A 20,309-nucleotide genomic window follows, 5' to 3' on the forward strand; every position below is an offset into this window, starting at 1 on the left:
GAAGTGCGCTCTGTGATCCCATCCCAAGAGCAAGAGATGGTGTAGCAAATTACAAAACACAGGGACGCTCTTCATGTTTTGTGCCTGACCTACAGATTTCAGAGAGTGTGGAAGGCCTCAAAAGAAGGGAATTCTGTTCTGCATAGGGCTAGAGAGTTCTAGGATGTCCATCGATCTTTTAAAAATCCTGGCTATGTCTAAAGTAGGGAGTGGGGACACTCTGCCTGCTCCTAGATGACTCTCTCCACACCAATTCCATTTACACAAATGCAAACCTATGGGGACTGTTGGCCTGGTTAATTCTGGCACAGCCACTCGCCTGTTTTTGAGAAGCACCCAGAAGGGTTTCAGACTAAAACGCAGAGAAGTTGGGACAGAGGAGAAAGTGCAAATCACTTTTGGAGGAGCAGGTGGGGCAGGGGAGAACATATGCTCCTACCGATAAGATTAAATCTGCCTGGGACAGGAAGGTTTCTGGAGGCCTTAGATAGACAAGCTGCTAAACAGCGGGGGGTTGGGGCGGAAGCTCCTTATAGGCCAAGTCTCCATTTCTCTCTAGGCAAAATGACCAAACCAAGAAGAAGCGTCTTCTGGCTATCTCTCCCCACCACTTCTCCTCATCTGTCAGTTCACGAACTGGATTACAAAGCAACATTCTGGCCACAGAGTCAGCTGCCATCGCTCCCCGTGTCACTCTCTCTTAGCATCCCCCACCAGGAGATCTCTCACAGAGAGAGGAGCTGTGTGGTATAATTGCTCTACTTTCCCTCCTGCCTAGGACGCAGAGGGAGAATAGAAATTGCATAGGAGGAATCCTTTTCACTCTCCAAGGCCAACTGTGTTGCTGCTCCCACCTCCTGTGCATTTAGCGCTAATGATGGGGTGGGGAGGGGGTGCTGAGTCACCACACAGAAGACCCAGCCAGACGTGCTGCTCAAAGCGGTCACGTGGTTTCCAAATTCCTCCGGCCCAACTCTGCAGCATGCACTGATGTCACATGGGAGATCCATGGATGACTAGCTGTGCTGGTGAATAGGAGCTCTGGCTAACATTCATCTCTGACTAACATTTTCACCACAGGATTTAACTAGAGTGAAAGACTCGATCCTGAGAATTCAAAAGGCACTGAATTAATTTGTCTTCAAGAGAGGGGACAGTCAACATTTCCTACAATTAGACCTTTAAAAAAAAGTATGTATGGCTTTATGTGCACACATAAACACAGGGTAGTATATTGGGCTTGCAGTGCGGGGGTCTGGTCTCCACTAGATCTGCAATGTGTTAGTCAATCAGGATTAAAACCTTTCAATTTACTAAAGTAGTGCTCCCTTACTGATTGTGAAACAGGTGTTTTCTTAAATAAGCCGTGTAACTTTTCCCACCTTTGCAAGTGCATGCCTAAGAAAAAGACTGAGCTGGTCCACACAATCACGTGAATTTTTTCAGAACGGTGAGTGATCAGAAGATTATATGTTCCTGCTTGTGAGTCACATTACACAGAATGATTATCTTATCACAGCACCCTCCTGCTCCCAGACAAAGAGTTCATTTATATTCTTCTGAAACAGCCAACAAGGGGCCTGCTAAATGTTACCCTAGCCAAATGGCAGCTGCTTTTTACAGGAGCAGATTCCATGCAGCTAGGAAGATGGTCAAACGACCCAACCTCATAGGCCTGGACCCAACCTCTGATCATGTGGGTTCTGGCTATGAGATTATCATTATTATTACTATTATTGAAGAAGAAGAGTTTGGATTTGATATCCCACTTTATCACTACCTGAAGGAGTCTCAAAGTGGCTAACATTCTCCTTTCCCTTCCTCCCCCACAACAAACACTCTGTGAGGTGAGTGGGGCTGAGAGACTTCAAAGAAGTGCGACTGGCCCAAGGTCACCCAGCAGCTGCATATGGAGGAGCGGGGAATCGAACCCGGTTCGCCAGATTACAAGTCCACTGCTCTTAACCACTACACCACACTGGCTCTTTGAGGTTAATATTTTCATTTGTGAATTGCTTCCCATGAGGTATGCAGAAGCAACTTAGAATGTAACATACAAAAATAGTGGTGTATGTTAAAATAGTTAAAAGAACTGCATATACAAAATATCTGTGTGTGTGTGTGTGTGTGTGTGTGTGTGAGAGAGAGAGAGAGAGAGAGAGAGAGAGAGAGATTAAAAGCAGTTTAAAACAACATCAGGTACAGAAAACCAACTCAAATCTAAGACAGAGATAATCTAACTGAGATAAAGATTTTAGAAGGCACCACACTGGAAGGGATCATTTGAGAACTAACGTGGCTTAGAGTGGTTGGGGTATTGGACAAGGACTGGCGAGACCTTGGTTCAAAACCTCGCTCAGCATGGAAGTTCACTGAGAAACTGTCAGAAACGCCAACAGAACCAGCATTCCGAGATACACCCATCTTCCATCCTGACTGCTGCCACACATAGCCCCTAAACCAGTGTTTCCCAACCACTGTTCCGCGGCACACTAGTGTGCCGCGAGATGTTGCCTGGTGTGCCGCGAGATGTTGCCTGGAGGGAGGCGGGCGAGGCGGGCGGCGAGAGGCGGGGCGGCGGCGGCGAGGAGAGGCCGCCCAGCGCGGGGCTCTCACCGTCTGCCTGCCTGGCTGCCTGCGAGCTCGGCGGGCAGCGCCTCCGTCCGCAGCGCCCGCCTCGCGGCTCTCATTCCCTGCCCCTGCCAAAGCTCACCCAGCCAAGCCGCGCTCTCCTTCCTGTCTCGCTTTGCTGCCTCCTCCCCCCCCCACCCCCAAAGCTTGGAGGTTCCCCCGGCAAGGGGGAGGGGAAAAAATTGAAACTTACACTTTCGTGCGTCCCTCCCGGCGTGACGCTGCGCGCTGACGTCACGGGGCTGTAATGGTGGTGTGCCTCGAGATTTTTTTCATCAAACAAGTGTGCCTTTGCCCAAAAAAGGTTGGGAAACACTGCCCTAAACAATCAAGTGTTGTATACAGCCTGCTAGATAAACTCAAGCCTGTTTTACTCTGGTATCAGGTCTCAAGCCTGGCTCATGGGGTGGGGGCTATAGATAGAGCAGGGGGTTGGGGGCTTGTATGGGGGCATCAGAGCATAGTTTTACATGGGCCTAGCCCACACCTTGCCAGAACTGACTAAGCCTGTTCACTTTATTGGGGGAAGAGGCAGGGAAGGCACAGGCATTTATTTACCTTTTGTGCTGCCCTCCACCCCAAAAATACTGGTTTTAGACAGCTACTGGGAGGCATGACTGGGAAGGGGTTCTGGGACTGGTCTTGTGGATTTCTCCAAGAATGCTTCTCTCTTTCCTGCCCCACACCATCATTCAAGTACTGACACAAGGTGAGGCCTGGCCAAGCTGTGGAGAAGTTGGCAATCCCTGGAATAGTCTCGTAACTGAGTAGCAGCAATGACATGTTCATGGAGTTGTTGTAGTCAGGGAAATAGCCCAGGGTAGCTCTGTGCTTTTAACTGCCTCCTGGCTAACTTTGGCCAACTTTGTGATGTGTAGCATTCCAGTTCTTTTTTCTAAGCCAGAGTTTTCAAAGGGGGAAATAAAGGAGCTAGCATTAGACTGAATACGAGCTCCTTTATTGTACTGAATGTACTGCGAGATGTAATGAATATACTACAAGAAATGGATTTGCCAAGACAGCTGACAACAAAAAATAGCCATCGTTACAACCTTAAGAGCAATAATGGTCTTGGGAAATAAATTCAACTGATTTCTGGGAAAGTATGTTTCAACCAGCTTCTGAGATGACTCAGATCACCAAACAAGTTCCACTTTTATTATTCAACAGGCTGGACAACGATGCAGAAAAATAGCAAAGAGCAAATCAGTGTGAGTAACTTAGGGATGAAACGATAACAATAGTTCTCAAGAGAGCCTGGCTTCCCATGGGGCACCATAGTCTTATCCCACTGTTTCCCCTGGTCAAGGAGGTTTCCAAAACAATATAAAAACCTGCAAAACCTCTGACCCTTGCAGAGACCCGGTATGAAGCTCTTAAATAAACCAATATGAAGTTGTTTTGCACACAACTGAACATTCCTGTATCTAGCCACAACCAGCTCTTGGTGTTCACGTGGATTTTAAAAAATAATCACTTAGGGTGTGCGTGGAAATGAATTGTCACTTGAGAGCGTGGCACAACAACTTTGGGAGAGGCACCCACCCCCTTGTTAACATGCACACGGGATACTCAGGCTTGCCTTGTCAAACTGGTTTGCAGCCGGGAGTCAGCACAACCTATTGCACAGGCAGAAACTGAGAGGATTTGGGAGTTTAGTGTTGACTGTTGAGAAACATGCCTCTCTGAAACATTGATTGCAGCACACAGTCCTGTGCTGCAGACCATCTAGCTATTTGCTCAGTGGTACCAGGGACACTTCTGCTAAGATGCATAGCACATATGTCCCTTTCCTCTCTCTGATAAAGACTTAGTCCTCCAGCTTTCATCCACAGTTCATTCATTTTCACAGAGACTCAGCAGCACACTTGGCCTTGTGGTTTCCACCAAATATTTAGCAAGATGAGCTAGGAGATTTCCATCTCCTTTCCCACGCTGTGAAGTGTTTGACACCAGCTCTTTCAACATGTTTCTGTAAGGTTCTGTATCTTCTAGCAGGAAGGTAAACATCCCTATGTGACTTTGCTTTTAAAATACGGGGCTTTAATTTGGGTTCTACATGCAACTGCCTTTCCCTCATGAGGCCTAGAAACAAAGCTGAACATCTTTTATCACAATTTTTGCTATATGGAGAATTTAAGTTGACAACTTTGCTGAGGTGACAACTTTGCTGATAAAAAATATCAGGGTGACATAACCAGATGGTTTTCCATAATGATCTGTGCAACTAGATTTGGAACACAGGTGCAAATATTGTGCAAGAAGAAATAGGAAATGCCATGGAAGATGCTGAAACTTCAGAAATGTACCTGGCTGCTCTTGGGAACCAGAGACCAGACAGATAGGCTTAAGGCCGATCCAGCAATTCACTTATGTTCTTTAAAAAGCACAAGAAAATTTCCTTTTTGTTATCACCTTCTGCAACTGCAGTCCATACACAATTTGTTTCAGAGCAATACTAGACTACTTCCACAGTGGCTATATCAGAAAAACTCTTGTGGGGAAGGCTGGAAGAACTGAGCTTTGCTCCACAAGTTTGTTTTCTGAAAGAGCAATAATAGTGTATAGACAACTTTCCACTTATGTGGGAGTTACATTCTGCAGATTGTGCATAAAGCCAAAATCGCATATAGTCAAAACCCACCCCCTTTTATTTATTTATACTTTTTGCCAAGTGCATAAAGCTGAATGAGCACAAGTTAAATTGGTGTAAGTTGTGAGTTACCTGAACTTGTTTTTAATGGAATGAACTTTCAGATAATTGTAATTTTAATCAGTGCTATTTCAATTTGCAGTTGATGATTAAATTATAATCAAGTAGCCTCAGGGACCCAGCAATGGTGAAGGGGGCAAGCTACTGGTCAGAGAGTGCTCCTCACTCCCACCCATTTTGTGCTACCTCTGGAGGTCAGGTCAGTTCAGCAGGACTATGGCAGAGGTAAAGCCTCTGTGGTTTGCAGGTCTGAGAGTTAAGCTTCTAAAGCAGGGGTGACTAACCCCCGTTTCAGGGGTTTGATCACACAGACCCAACAAGCAAATATTTCTGGCCCACAAGATCCTACTAATTTTGGTGGTGGTGGCCAATTTTTTACTTTAAAAATTATTATTTAGTAGACACACCCCTGGAAAGTAATCCCCTCTGCTCAACCGAGCTCAACCTGCTAATGGGGATGCAAATCACCCTCTCATACCCATCTGATTGATTGATTGATTGATTGATCAATCAATCAGTGAGTGTGGAGCCACAATAACTCCCTCCTCAGCTGATCTGCTCAGACAAGCTGGAGGAGGAAGCCATGTATGTCCTCTGAGCATTTGTGTGTGAGAGAATTTTAAAGAGCCTTACAATGAGACCAACATTCATTTGCATTTATTTCTAACCCATCTAACTCTAACATAGGAATGGCTAACCTGTTGCCCTCCAGATGCTGCCGGACTCCAACCCCCATCAGCCAGCATGGTCAGGATGATGGGAGTTGTAGTTCAGCAACATAAGGAGGACCACAGGTTCTTATTCCCTGGTGTAACCCTATGCTAAGTTCAACTGCGAAGTGCAGTGCTGGTGAGAACCAGCCAGGCACTACTGTCATTATGTCTCAGAGGCATCTATACACATAAATTAACATATGCAAACTTAATATAGATTTGAGTGATAGGCCGGCACCCATGCACCTAGCAATGTACCCGAGTAGACATGCAATCCTAGGCAGGTTTACAGAAATAAGCGCCACTGAATTCAATGGTTTACTCCCCAGTAATTGTGTTCAGGTTTGCAGCTCGAGTCCCATTTAATTCCATGAGCTTTTTGCTTCTGAGTAAGCAAGTAAAAAGCCATGCTACACAGCCCACACTTCACACGTTATGAATTTCCTGTATGAAAGGCATTTAAGTTATGCACAGGAATGAATCTACAATGTGTAAGTCTACTCTCGCAAACTGACTTGCAGACTTGTGCTCATTTTGATGCATGTACAATATGCTGGCATAAATTGGCGACTGTTTCCCAAAGTGCATGTGCACCCACACACCACTAAATGCACATTGGAGCGATTGTTACGCAAGACAACCGGAATAGCGACTGCACTGGTTAATTCCTACAAATAAACACTTTCCCGCAACTAATTAGTTTCTGAGTAGGAGCTTCACAAAAACGAAATGCCCCTCTCAGGGGGAACTATGCCTGTTTCAGGCATTTGTGGCTCACATGGTAAAGGTAAAGGAGAGTTTGGGGTTTTTATTTTTAACCATTTTATAGTCAACTGATAAATCTGGAAAGCGATTTACAACATAGAGAAAAGGCAAGCCCCTGCTATGCCCATTTCACCAGACTGAAAACTGAGGACCAGGCGGGGGAGGGGTTCCTCCTCGGGGTCATAGAGCTGGAAGGGACCACAAGGGTCATCTAGTCCAACCCCCTACAATGCAGGAATCCTGCCTACTCCCTTGCCTGGGTGGGATCGAACCACCAAGGTATAGACTCCTACACACAGTGGGACTTTCTTCCGAGTAAACATGCACCTCCTGGAGCGCAGGTGAAACCGGAGCACGAGCTTCCCAGCTCGGCCCCCCTCCCTCCATCCCGCGATAGAGACGCCTCTACTTTCCGGGCGGGGCACTCGCTCACCTTGTAGGCTGAGGGTGGACGGCGTGGACAGCTCCATGATCTTCCGAGCCCACGTCTCGGCGATGCTTCGGTTCTCTTCGGCTTCCTGGGACTCCAAGACGCGGAAAGTCTTGGCCACCCTGTGGCGGGACTCCCCGGACACCCACCAGCCCTTCTTGAAGGGGTAGCAGAAGACGGTGAAGTAGGCGGCCGCCGGCTCTGGAGCGCCTTTCCTCTGGAAAGCGTAGCAGCCGATGCAGTCCGAGAGGCTGAGCGCCGTGATGGAGCCGCTGGGCTCGGACGTGTCCAGCCGGCGGAGCAGCAGCTCGGCGCTGCTGGTGAGGCTCAGGGCGCAGCTCGACTTGGGCGCCGCCGCCGGGGCCAGCGAGAAGATCCCCGAGAGCACAACTTCGCGGGAAGGCCCGCTGCTGCTGCTGCGCAAGGTCTCCCCGGAGTCCGACAAGCCGCGCTCCATCGCCGCAGCCTCATGGAGAGGGGACGACCCGGCGCGTGCGGAGGGCGCTGCTGCTGCTGCTGCTCCGGGAGCCCGGGCGTTGCAACCCTTCGCTGCCTGGCTTATCAATGAGCGGCGGAGGGCTGGCTTCCACACGGGCGCTCGGGCGCGCTGCTCTCTGCTGCCACCCGGCGGCGACTCTGCGGAACGACACCAACTTCAAGTTCATTCATAAAAGCTCCAAACGCGCAATAATCAAAGAAAGTTGCTAAGCGAGGACATCCCCCCCCCCCAAGAACTTGCCCTTCCGAGCTGCGGCTCGGGAACCTCAAGGAACCGGTCTAAGCACGTGCTTGCTCAAAACTCAGCCCCTTGGGAATTAATCCGTAACAAGCCCCACCCCTTCTCTTTTGTCCCGGGACACCCAAGTCCTACGCCTCCTCCGGGTTAAGAGGTTAGGCAACAGCAAGCCCTATGTAGGGGCGCGGGGCGTGTCCTCCAAAGCAAATAAAATGATTATTTTTTTTACGGGAACAGGAATCCAAGGGCCAAACTCCACGGTCAAGCAATGGGGATTGCTTCCACCTGCGCTTTTCATTTCTTAAGCGTTGCCTCCATTGAATTGACAGGCACCGACTTTACCCAATAAGAAAGCTCTGCCCACGGTAACAAGCGCCAGCGTTTCTTACTCGGCCACCTGAGAACGGTGGTGCTCATGTCCTACAAACACTTGGGTGAATAGGGCTGGTCTCCCTTTTTCGGGATGGGCTGTTGTGTCTTTAACTTCCAGGTGGAGTATTTCCCTGGCATGGAGATGCAGTGTTGAGAAAATAATAATAATAAAAATTTTGTACCCCGCCCTCCCCTGCTGGAGCCGGTCTCAGGGCAGTTAACATCATAAAACTAACACTGTCTGCTAAGTACATAAGTACGTAAAAACAGGCAATCAGTTAATTAAAATACATCTTAAAATTAGTTCAGAGCAAATTAAAATCTGGACAGATGGCAGTCCACCAGTAAAACTGAGAGTGGTTAATATTCTCCAGGGCCAACTGTTACCTCTTTAATGCTTCTATAATGCTTGTTATTATACAGAAAGAAAAGAATCAGACTGAACCCCGACCAAAGACCTGGCAGTACAGCTCCGTCTTGCAGGCCCTGCAGAAAGATGTCAAATCCCGCAGGGTCCTGGTCTCTTGTGAGAGAGCTTTCCACCAGGCTGGGGCCAGGGCTGAAAAGGCCCTGGCTCTGGTCGAGGCCAGTCTAATCTCCCCGGGGCCTGGGATCTTCAGGGTGTTATTATTTGCAGACCTGAAGTTTCAGTGCTGGATTTCTGCCTGCCTGGAAGCTGTTTAAGGGCAAAAGGGGGGGGGGCTCTCCCGGCTTGATCCCTTGCACAGTTAAAATGGGAGTCAAGTCCCACTGAGTTGAATGGCCCTGAGGCCCTTTGAGCAATGTGGCGGCTCCCACAGAGGCCCCACTAACTGCAAAATCTCCCACCCATCTGAGTGCCTCTGATGGCCTGGCCTCTGTTGGCATGGCCATGGAAGAGGTGAAACCTTTGCGCAGAATCAGCCATGGGACAGAAAGAGCAGCATGGCCTTGCAGCATGGCCAGGTATGGCTGAGAGCTAAATGTCCAAAGGACACCTGTGAAGGCAGTGATTGGCAGTGCCAGACAGCAGGCCTCCCAACAGCAACATTACTGCAAATTACCGGGACAGGATGGAGCAGAGTGGAAGTGAGGTCAGGGCTGTGCAGGAGCACCAACAGGATTCGAACTCGCAGCTCCACTCCATCCCAGAAAGCAGCAGTGACATCACCGTTAGGGGAGCACAATGTGGCACTGCCCTAGCCACCCCTGCAGAATAGGGCCAGTTTGTAAAAGGTGGCAGGCAATGATAACACTCAGAAAAAGGAAGTTAGACCCACTGAGATGAATGGGACTCAGTCCTTAGCAAACATGCCTAGAGTTGTAACCAACCATGGAGCTTTATTAGCCACGTTTATTCAGAAACTGATCTTGTCAGGTGCCTTGGGCAGCCCTTTGAGGGCCAAAAGTTTGGGCACAACTGATTTTATAAATACCTACTTATAATATATGTTTCTGTGTTAGAATTTTGTAGTGTGACAAGCAGCTCCTAATATATATTTTTTATTTTATGGCAAGTAACTAGACTAGAGGGATAGTGTCAGGAGCCACAGGAGATGCATGCAGCTCCCCCGTGTGGTGAACCACCACACTGCAGTTTGCAGCAGGAAGTCTCCTCTACTCATGGTGCCTAATTTGGAAAAGAAAGATAAAAAGTCAACCAAATCAAATATTTTAAGTAAATTCAATTTTGGGGTGGCTGGGTGGGGGATGACAACAATTACAGCTTTTAGAAATGCATAAATCATACCAAAAATATTTTTTTCCTAAACAGGAGGCACTTGGGTGGGGAAACGAAGCTGGTAAAACGTTTGAGCATCGGTTTAGGAAAGCAAAAATAAAGATTACATGCTGGGAGGATTGGCAGTGCATTCCCCCTCCCCTGCTTACACGACTGCTTACACACCAGTGTTGTGATCATTAGAATTGGTGTGCCCCTCTAGACTTGGTTTGTTCTCTGGTCTTGACTAGTTCTGCCCTGCTTCTCAGTTTTGTTTTCTGGTTCTGACCTGTTATTTGACTATGCATCTTGCTTTCTCCTCCAGCCCTGACTTGCTCTCCAGTTCTGGCTTGCTCTGTAATCGATTGTTCCTCCTGGTTTCTCCTTTTCTGCCTTGTGCCATGGCTTCAGTTGTCTGGCCTCTGACCAGGTAGCTATGTTAGTCTTTGCAGCAAAAAGAAGAAAGAGTCTTAAAGATGAACATATTTTTTAATGACAAACTTTTGGGATTTTATTTTTTTAAAAATCTCAAATGGGACTCCAGTAATTGTGGAGCATCCAAAACGTTTTGTTGCTGAAGTGGACTCTAGTGCATGAAAGTTTGTATGCTACAATAAAACTGGGTTCTTGGTTACTTTGATGGTAGATAGGTACTTTCCCCACTATTTAGCTGCATGCTAAGAAAAGCTTTACCTGTTGAATTTCTGCATACGAGGCTGCTGTTAGAAGGGGAAGAGCAGGATCACCCCCTAGACCACACCCACCAAATGAAACTGTAAACATGTTGTTTGCATCTCTTAACTCTGGAAAGATAACTGAACTTTTCAAATGCCAACTGAGTTGCCTGTATTTTAGCTATCTGCTCCCCTTCACCTGCACTTACTTGGTTGTGTTTCTTTGATTGGTTATTAAAATCCATGGTAGATTAGTAAGAAGCCTTTTCATTGTCACTGGCCGTGAGATCATAAATTGTGAAACATTCGAGCAGTACTCTACTCTGCTTTTGCTATACAACCGTTCACAGAGGCAGACCCAACAGCAGGGCAGGTGCTAGAGGTAGCAAGATCCATAAGGGGCACATTGTCCATACAGGGCTATCCTTTTCACCTTGCACAGTATATGAAGATTCTATGGAGCCTCTGAAATATCTCAGTTCGCATATTAAGGAGAGTTCACTGAGGGTGAATGTGCTACTGATCTTGCACGTGAAATCTGCCACATTATAAATAACATGGTCCATCTGCTTCTTCTGTTAGGCAAGCTACCAGTACTTTAAATTTCCTGCACCCACACACTGAGAACATGGTCACCACACTCCTTGTACTAAGCAGCGAAGAATCTTAATAGGTCCTTTTACTGGGTGTGCTTGTGCTTGCTTTCCCAATAGCTATACAGTATGATATTGACATTATATATTTGCATGATAGCTAATCCAGCACTACATGAACTCAATGAATGTAATAAAGACAAGCAGTTTAGAGAAGATTATAGGAACAGTAAGAAGAAAATCAGTGGGAATAGTTCTACCATTGGTTGTGTTTTAATAAAACAGTGGAAGGGAGGAATGAGCAATGCATACTTTCTGCTCCTCTATCTGATCAGATGTGCCACTTGGAACAGATTGTGCAACATGTTGGCTTTTTGAATAAGGGATAAGGCTGATCTCTAAGGAGTCTTAAACCAGGATTTATAAACTCTCATAAAACCCCTTGAATGCACGTGTTTTCTTACTCAAAGGATTTACTTTACATCTTGAAATTGGATCTTGTATCAGATTTCTCTCCGGTTCTAAAGAGATTGTAGCTATTTGTTTGGCGGGGACGGGGGCAAGAAGGGAAACTCTGCTCATTTTATATATATTTTCCAGTCTGCCCTGTCTAGTCTTACTTCATACTAATATGTTAGATGGCTATTATTCTTGTTGTTAGTATGGTGATGGTTATTGCAGCTAAGGAAATTACCTCTTTTCTGTCCTATATGCCAGAAACAGTTTGAAACCAGCTTAGGTTTCAGTCCTGCATTCCAGGGATGGGGGAAACCCATGGCCTTCTTAATGTTGTTGAACACCAACTCCCATCAGCTTCAAGCAGCATGGCCAATGGCCAAGGATGATAAGAAGAGTTGTAATCCAAAACATCTGGAGGGAGCCATTTTGTCTATCCCTGATTTTTAGGCTGTGAAACCGTGTTCTTACTTAAAAGATATCTGGCCTAATGTGTCCAGCGAGAAAATATCCACATATCGGTGCCACTGCTATGATCTGTGGGAGAGTAGCTTTTGAAAAAACTTGAATACATCTCAACTAGGTGGCATGACATTTCAGAGCCTATTTTTGCTCTTCCGAAGCCACTAATTGTCAGGTAAAGCTTTGGGCCAATTGCTGCTATTTGTGGATGTTTTCCATCCCACATAGCAATGACATAAGCTTGGCTTCCCTTTATACACACAGCATTGGCAAACATTGCCCAGGAAGGATTGCATGCATCCCTGTTTAAAAATAATATACTGTGGCAAAACTTTATTCTATGACTGGCCTCATGGCACGGCATATAATGCCACACACCAATTCACTGAGGAACATTTCACAAATTGAATTTTGTGGACAGCATTACAGGGGGTGAGAGGTTAGCTAGAAGAACCAAACTTTGGTCATGACTTATGATGACCCTTTCTTCCTTATTGCTGTTTGAAGCCTGACACCTCACTTACTCATGTTTCTCTGTCACATAAATTAGCTGTCTGCCACTTAGCTGACACCTTTCCAAATCTCCCCTGAGTTAAGTACGGTAAGATAGTTTTATCCTTCCCCTTGATTGCCCAGCTAATGTGTCACCCTGTAACCACAAGAAGTTGAAGCCTGAAACATTTTGCTCCAAAATAATCATATTTTCTTTCCTTCTCTGGTTCTGGTTTCACTATAATTGGGGTGAAATTGCCCAGTGAGTTCCTTCCCCGGAGAGGAGAAAGCTCAGAACATTGCCTCTGGGAGGAATACTTAAATATGCTTATGGGAAGGAGAGAAACCCCTCCCTCCTCACCCTGATTTCTCCTTTGTTTGCTGAAGTTACCAGGGCCAGAGACCATTGTGCCAGCAGCAGTTTTTCTTCTAAAAATGGCCTAGGATTGAATTCATATAATCTGAAATCAGACTCCATACTCGACAGCTAGATCATCAAGCTAAGTGTGTGTGTGAAGTTGGCTGTGGCTTTTTGAACCTTTCTGTTTTATTGTTCTTTCCCTATCTTTGAAAGTGTGCAAACTCTTGCCTTCCCTGACAAACCTACTTATATTTTTATGTTGCAGACCAGGTCTTGTTGCACTACAACACCCATAAGTTTTGCCTGCTTTTTCTTTTGCTCAGATTGGGGCATTTTCCTGAGTTTGTTGTTTGGCTGTTTGGGAAGAGTGTTTTGGAGAGAGATTCTGAGCATTGTCAGCTTTTCTTCTGTGAAATTGGTATTTTGTGGCATCAGTGACAGTCCCCCTAGGTTTCCAAACATGCTCCTGGGCCCAAAAAAGTTGGGGACCCCTGACCTTTGGGGTTAATTTTACACTCAAGTTCTAACCACTCACTCTGCCACTTGGCCCCTACTCAGCATTTTTGAATCCTCCTTAGTTAACAAAGGGTTCCCTGTTGTGTGTGGGGATAAAGGTAAAGGTAAAGGGACCCCTGACCATTAGGTCCAGTCGTGACCGACTCTGGGGTTGCAAGGGAGCCGGCGTACAGCTTCCGGGTCATGTGGCCAGCATGACTAAGCCGCTTCTGGCTAACCAGAGCAGCGCACGGAAACGCCGTTTACCTTCCCGCCGGAGCGGTACCTATTTATCTACTTGCACTTTGACGTGCTTTCAAGCTGCTAGGTTGGCAGGAGCAGGGACCGAGCAACGGGAGCTCACCCCATCACGGGGATTCGAACCGCCGACCTTCTGATCTGCAAGCCCTAGGCTCTGTGGTTTAACCCACAACGCCACCCACGTCCCAACAAGTATTTAGAGGTCCCATGGAAGAGTTTCTTCTGTTAAAAAAGAAGTAACCCTGTAACAAGTGGTGGTGGTGATTTTCAGTGTTTTATGACCTAAAAAGAGAGTCCTGGGGAGAATTTTGTGTCCACAAGCAACCCCAACGTTACACACGGAGCACTCCACAATCCTACACAGGACTGTAGGTATGTGAGTGTACTGGGGAATAGCCGTAAATCATGTAATACTCTCAATTACTGTGGTGCAAGGAGCTTTCACTAAGTAATTAGTGCACTTCAGTACACAACGCTCTCACAGCATGCTAGGGATGTGGGCCATGCAGTGGGCATGATACAATCCTGGCTGCACCATTTCATTTATTAAATATGGATTTGGAAATCATCTCATTAGGTATAACTTGCAACAGCTCATCATTATCCTACACAACAGTGAGTTAAGCAACACTATGCATTAACCATTATAAATTACTCATTTGTTCTCAAAGCATATTTGCTGCCTCCAGAAACCTTCTATTCTCTTGCCACCACCATTCCCAGTTGTTTTGGGGTTTTTTATGAAACTGAAGATAGGACTGATTGGAATGAGTTCAGGCACACAAATCTGCCTTTAAACCCCTTCCCTGCTGAACAAATTCTGCCCATAAACAACGTTGCTTTCTGCTTAAGCAAGGAATTGGTGCATTTTGCTTAAGACATGAGACTTGGGCGGGGGGGGGGGGGCACACCAGGCTTTCTTTTTAAACTCAAGTAAGCCATTCAACCAATACTGTATCTGTTATTAGGAGATTCATATTACCAAAGTTCATACCAATGATGGTTCAGAGTGCATTACTGCTCATTTGTTCCCCCATCATGTTTCCTTTTTATCTATTAAAAAAAGAATCTCAAGTTCTTCTCCAAGGGCCCTGTTTCTGAAGCAATACTGGTTCCGCTGAATGAAAAGGCTACAAGGTCTAACTCAGATCCTGAGATATGTGCCATTCATAGTTTTCTTTTCCCTCTTCCCTCTTTCTGCCTCAGAGGAGGCTGCTTAATCTCTCACATGGCCCAGCAATTCTGCACAACTCCTTCTCCTCTCCTCCTTCTCCTTCCCTTATCCCCTCCTGCCCCTGGTGACAAATCTTGGTTCATGTTTATGACTCATGTTTGTTATTGTCCAGCCAGAGGCAAGATTCTCAGGGACAGCAGATTATGCAATCATATTAAGTGAGCCGGCTGGGCAGAGCTGTGACACACTAGAAGAACAAGGCCAGGACATGCCATTCTTCAGCTGAAGATTGCGGTTGTTTTCACAAAAGAGGCTGAAATTTGTTTTTTGCTTTTCCACATCTCCAGTTCAAATGCAAAACCTTTGTTGGCTCAAATGTGCATTTGGTTTAAAACTTCTCTGTCTTGCTTCCTACCCCATGTTAAATACTCTCACAAAAATGCATTTACTTTACATTATTTACATTACAGTGGTACCTCAGGTTACATACGCTTCAGGTAACAGACGCCGCTAACCCAGAAATATTACCTTGGGTTAAGAACTTTGCTTCAGGTTAAGAACAGTTTCAGGTTAAGAACAGACCTCTGGAACGAATTAAGTACTTAACCTGAGGTACCACTGTAAAACAATTTCTTAGCAGCACTTGTGAAAGCACCCGCAGTGTAAGTGGTCTAGGTTAAAGGTATCAGTTACTTTAGAGTCTAAGGAAAGTGAATGACAACTGCATGGCACAGTCTATAAGAGGTTATGGATTGCTATATCTCTTGAACCAAGGAGCAAGCCTAGCATGATGAACTGATAGTTGAGAGATAATTGCAGGACCATGTGACTGAAGGACAGGGCTTTTTTTCAGCCTGAACCCACTGGAACTTAGTTCCGGCACCTCTCAGGTGGGCACCAGTGCCATTCTAAGAGAACAAGGGAGGCATTCGTGGTGAGTTCTGGCACCTCTTCTCCTAGAAAAATAACAGTGCTGAAGGAAGAAGAAGAAGAAGCAGTATCTCCAGGTAAACTAATCTCTTCCCAGGTAGTCCAATTTCTCTGTAAACATAATAGAGATGCTTGCTCTCCCATCATCCTTTTGACAAATGTGTATTATTATCATATGTCTTAAGGGAATGTGATTGTCAAATAGGAATGTTTTTTTGTCCTTGAAGACAAAGGAATTTGATTCATCCTTCAATTGGAATAAGGCAAGGCCAATTGAACACACAACCCGAATCACCACATGAGGGAGTTTATTCAACTTGTGTTGCCATCAGGCTACTGATGACACAAAACTCTACTTTTCTACAGATCAAGCAGGAGTACAGAGGTGGATTCAGGGGAGCACAACCGGCTTGGAATTGCACTGGGTATGGAGTCTTGGGGGTGCCACAACTCAGATTTACAATGGAGCACAAGAAGCAGAGGGCAACAAATTTTGGCATTGCACAGAGCGCTGAAATTTGAGACCCCAGGGTTCCCCACTGCAGGAGTAGCAGTGGATCTGTTGCAATTGTACCTGGCCTAAGCAATGGATGAATAAGAGCCAACAGACTGGAGCTCAATCCAGGATGTTAGTGGGTAGTTCTTCTGTTCAGATGAATGGAATGCATCCTGCTCTGTAAGGTCTCTCTTGATATTGCCTTACTAGGAAATTGCCTTACTACGATATTGCCTTACTAGGAAATGCACTGAGCATTTTACAATTTGGTTGCCTTTCTTTCTTTCCTTCTTTTTAAAGTATAATTTTGGGGACAAGGGCTGTGGGAAGAAGCCCACAAGCTGGACCAGAATTCAACAGCACTTCTGATTCCCCCAACATTGGAAGTAGAATGTTGTCATCATGGCTAGTACCTATTGATCGCTTATCACAATGGGATACCATCATCCACTTTACCTGAGGGCAGCAGGGCTAGTTTAGAGGATGCATGATGTGTGGAGGTCACACACTGCTCTGCCCTCCTCCAGATGGATATGCCAAATAGACTCTGAGGGGAATGGCTGCCAGCAGGCGGATGGACAGGTCTTTCACTGCTATTCCCAGCATCTGCTTCCTGAGTCCATTGCCTCATTCTGCCTAATGGTAGAGTCAGCCCTTTTGAGGTCTGATGTGGAAACAGGTGAGAGGCAGGATAATTACCATACTTTTCTGTGTATAACATGCCCTCGTGCATAAAATGCCCACTATTTGGGGAGCTATAAATTAAGAAAATGGGGGGGGGGAATGCCCGGAGTTGTTGAGGTTTTTTTAGAGGGGGGTTGCTGAAAATGACTCACCCACCTGGCTGATGCTAACACACACACACACGTCGCAACAACCTCCTAACGTCTGTCCCATTGCCGACAGAAGCAGCCTATTGCCCGCCCAATTGCCACAACAACACCCAATCAACACCACGCCTTGCCGCAGACACCAATAACACGCTGCAGACCATCTCTGGCTCGCGGCATCAACCAATCCCACATCCCCGCTAGGCACTACCCATGTATAAGACAATCGTCTATTTCAAACATAATTTTTCAGTAAAAAAAAACCCTAGTCTTATACCCGGAAAAGCACGGTAATTGGAACTTGAGTTACATTATAAGCAAGACAAAGGAAATTGTAATATGATTTCATTGCAATATGACCCAGGAAGCCAGCTCCTGGAGAGCTGACTCAGAGGTGTGGCCAAGATGGGGAAGGTTGTTGCTAGCTATGAAGTCTCCCAGGCCTCATCAGAAATAGCATTTGTTAATCTTTAATTCAGCTTCTAGTGGCAAACAGATGAAGACAAAATATTCCCCATTTAGTGTAAACATGAAGGCACTCTAGTAAGAGATACAGATTTCAGCTGAGAACAGCGTTTAGTTTGCTATCTATCGCTATAAAGATCTTGTTCCTAAAATGATGTCATCTTCTATGCAGAGGCTATTACTAAAATGTGAAGAAAATATCAATATTTTTGAATCTGACATTTTCTATGCTATGTGAGGAGGAAAAGCAGTATACTTAGGGAAGCAACAGAAATGGAAGAACTTATACATTCAGGGGGGGAAATCTGTGCCAAGTCATTTATTATACCTTGTTGGATATTGAACATAAAAGGTCTCTGACTTTTGACCTTTTTCGTTCTGATAATTTTGGCCTTTATTCCCCCTTAGCTCTCTTGTACTGATCAATAGATGCATAATTGGCAGCAGTTCAGCTTTTCTCATTGCCGCACATGCACACCAGCCAAATTTCTGCAGAAAAGGTTTGTTGACCTTTTGCAGGGGCTGCCTTTTCATAACCAGTATGTTTTATCTAATATTTTGGAACCTGCCTCCATAAGTTAAAAAACTTTGGATGGGATTCACCTAATGAGTTCTGTCAGCGGAAGCCCCAAACAAGGACTTCCACTTGTGCAACAGGGTGTCCTGGACTGGCGGGATGCTGAGAAGTGGTGGGAGGCACCAGATGGGGAACCCCCAAGGGAATCCCCGGTGAAGGCTCAGAGCCAGGAGACTGGTGGTGGGACAACAACGTATGGTCAGAGGGAGAAGAGGGAGCAGACTGGAAGGAGGAGGAGGTGTTGGAAGCTGAAGAGGCCACAGGGTTTAGTGACCAGGAAGAGACTGTGGCAGAGAGCAGTCTAGGCTCAGAGGCAGCAGCAGAGGGGGTCAAGAGGAAGAGTGGAGGCAGGCTGCAGAAGAAGCCAGGGAATCTCCCCCTCCTGATGTAACCAGATCCCCTCCCAGCTGGTCTCCCAGAACACCGAGATAAATGAAGAGTTCAGAGCAAAGAGACAAGAGACAAGGAAGGAACTGGGGGAAGAGCCTTAGATAGAAGTGGGAAGGTGGGAACCTTCAGTCCTTGCAACTGCCTCAGAGGGGCAAGATCTACAGGGAAGGGTTGCTGTGACCACTAGGCCTGCACTGTTTTGGCTTATTTGAATAAAGAGTTGACTTCACTGACACCAGGTGCTTTATTGCTGACTGTCCCCTGACTCCGGCTCCTGATACAGGGCTATCACCTCCCCATGTCCCCCCCCCAAACAAATTTGGGGGGATATCAGGAAAACTCCTGGACAGTGCATGGGAAGAGGAAAGGGGGATTGTTCCATCTTTTTAAACTGAAGTGACAGAAGTCAGTTTTGTATGTCCAAAACTGACTTCTGTCACTTCAGTTTTTTTAAAAAAATCTATGTTTGAGAGGACGGTGGCAAAGACTATGCTTTCAACAAAAGAAAAATCCTGAAGCGTACCTAAAGAGGCTAAAGTGATTTGTAGAGACAAATGTTGCCTTCTTTGCCATGCCCGTTCTGAAACTGCTGTGTTGGATAATAATGACCATTTGGCACCAATACACCCTATTCTTTATTTAGAAATTAAAACGAGGTGGTACAGATTCCTCTCCTTATATTATGGTCACTAGAATCCCCCCTCCACCTCAAAACAAAAGCCCAGTGCCACCTCACATGGCAATTAGGTTTGAAAACAGACTTTATTGGTCCGTTATGGAAGGCTGTTTTGAACCTAACTGCCGTGTAGGGAGTGGGCTGGTCGGGTGAGGAGAGCAGGCTGCATGCTGGAGGTGTAGGCCCTGCAGGCTACCTCAGACCTACAGGGTGGATGTTCCCCACCCCTGCCACAAATTATTTGACACCCTACTTTCCCCCTATGTGGACAAATCATCTATAAGTTGCCAAGTTAAAAGGTGGTGCCTGCAGAACCTTCTCTTTATAACTTAGGCTGCTTCTTGGGAATTAATTCTTTCCAGCTTGGACCATGAGTCAGCACCACCTAGAGGCCACATGTGGCGGTGATACGTACCAGAAACATAAATAAAGAGCGATACCTGCCTGTAACAGATATTAGTGAAGAAGAAGCTCCGTGCAGCCACATGATGCCAAGCCTCAGTTACTTGGGCACTGTTCGCATAGAGTTTCTGGAACATTCTGAAAGAATGTCTGCTGGGCAGGATGCTTCTCTTTCCTCATCTCATCCTCACAACTGGGTGTGATATAAAAGGGAGGCTGAATAATGAGATACAACCACTTGGGTAGATTTTGAAATCATGAGCTTTAATATCAGAGTAGGGCAATGAGCAGAATGATAACCAAAGTGTATCAGGGAAGGGGGAACGATAGCAGGGACAACTGAAATTTTCAGTCCAAACCTTAAACTTGTATCGCCGTGGGGCTTACTTCTGAAAAAATGTGCTTTGGGTTGTTCCGAAAGATTAGTCTGACTAATCTTCCTGTAGGATTTTGAGAAATGGTGGCAGGAGAAGTAGTAAGAACACAGATTTCCTGTGGCACAGTTCCCAAAGTTGG

The 20,309-nt window shown here is 46.1% G+C and overlaps 1 protein-coding gene across 2 annotated transcripts in view; it reads right to left on the bottom strand.

Moving 5' to 3' along the window:
* SPHK1 (sphingosine kinase 1) overlaps positions 1-19,941 on the bottom strand; it is a 45,474-nt gene extending 25,533 nt beyond the window's left edge. The window contains exons 1-3 of one of the 2 annotated variants that reach the window (XM_081185390.1): positions 19,832-19,941; positions 10,349-10,503; positions 7,256-7,888 (exon numbers count right to left, since the gene is read on the bottom strand). In XM_081185390.1, coding sequence (XP_081041516.1) covers positions 7,256-7,888; positions 10,349-10,367 — 652 coding nt within the window. In that variant the 5' untranslated portion in view covers positions 10,368-10,503; positions 19,832-19,941. The remainder of the gene's footprint in view (positions 1-7,255; positions 7,889-10,348; positions 10,504-19,831) is intronic. The other variant, XM_081185391.1, reaches the window with a different exon arrangement.
* Between the last annotated feature and the right edge of the window lie 368 nt (positions 19,942-20,309).

Source organism: Podarcis bocagei (assembly GCF_964188305.1).
Source record: "Podarcis bocagei genome assembly, chromosome: 2".
Taxonomy (NCBI): Eukaryota; Metazoa; Chordata; class Lepidosauria; order Squamata; family Lacertidae; genus Podarcis; species Podarcis bocagei.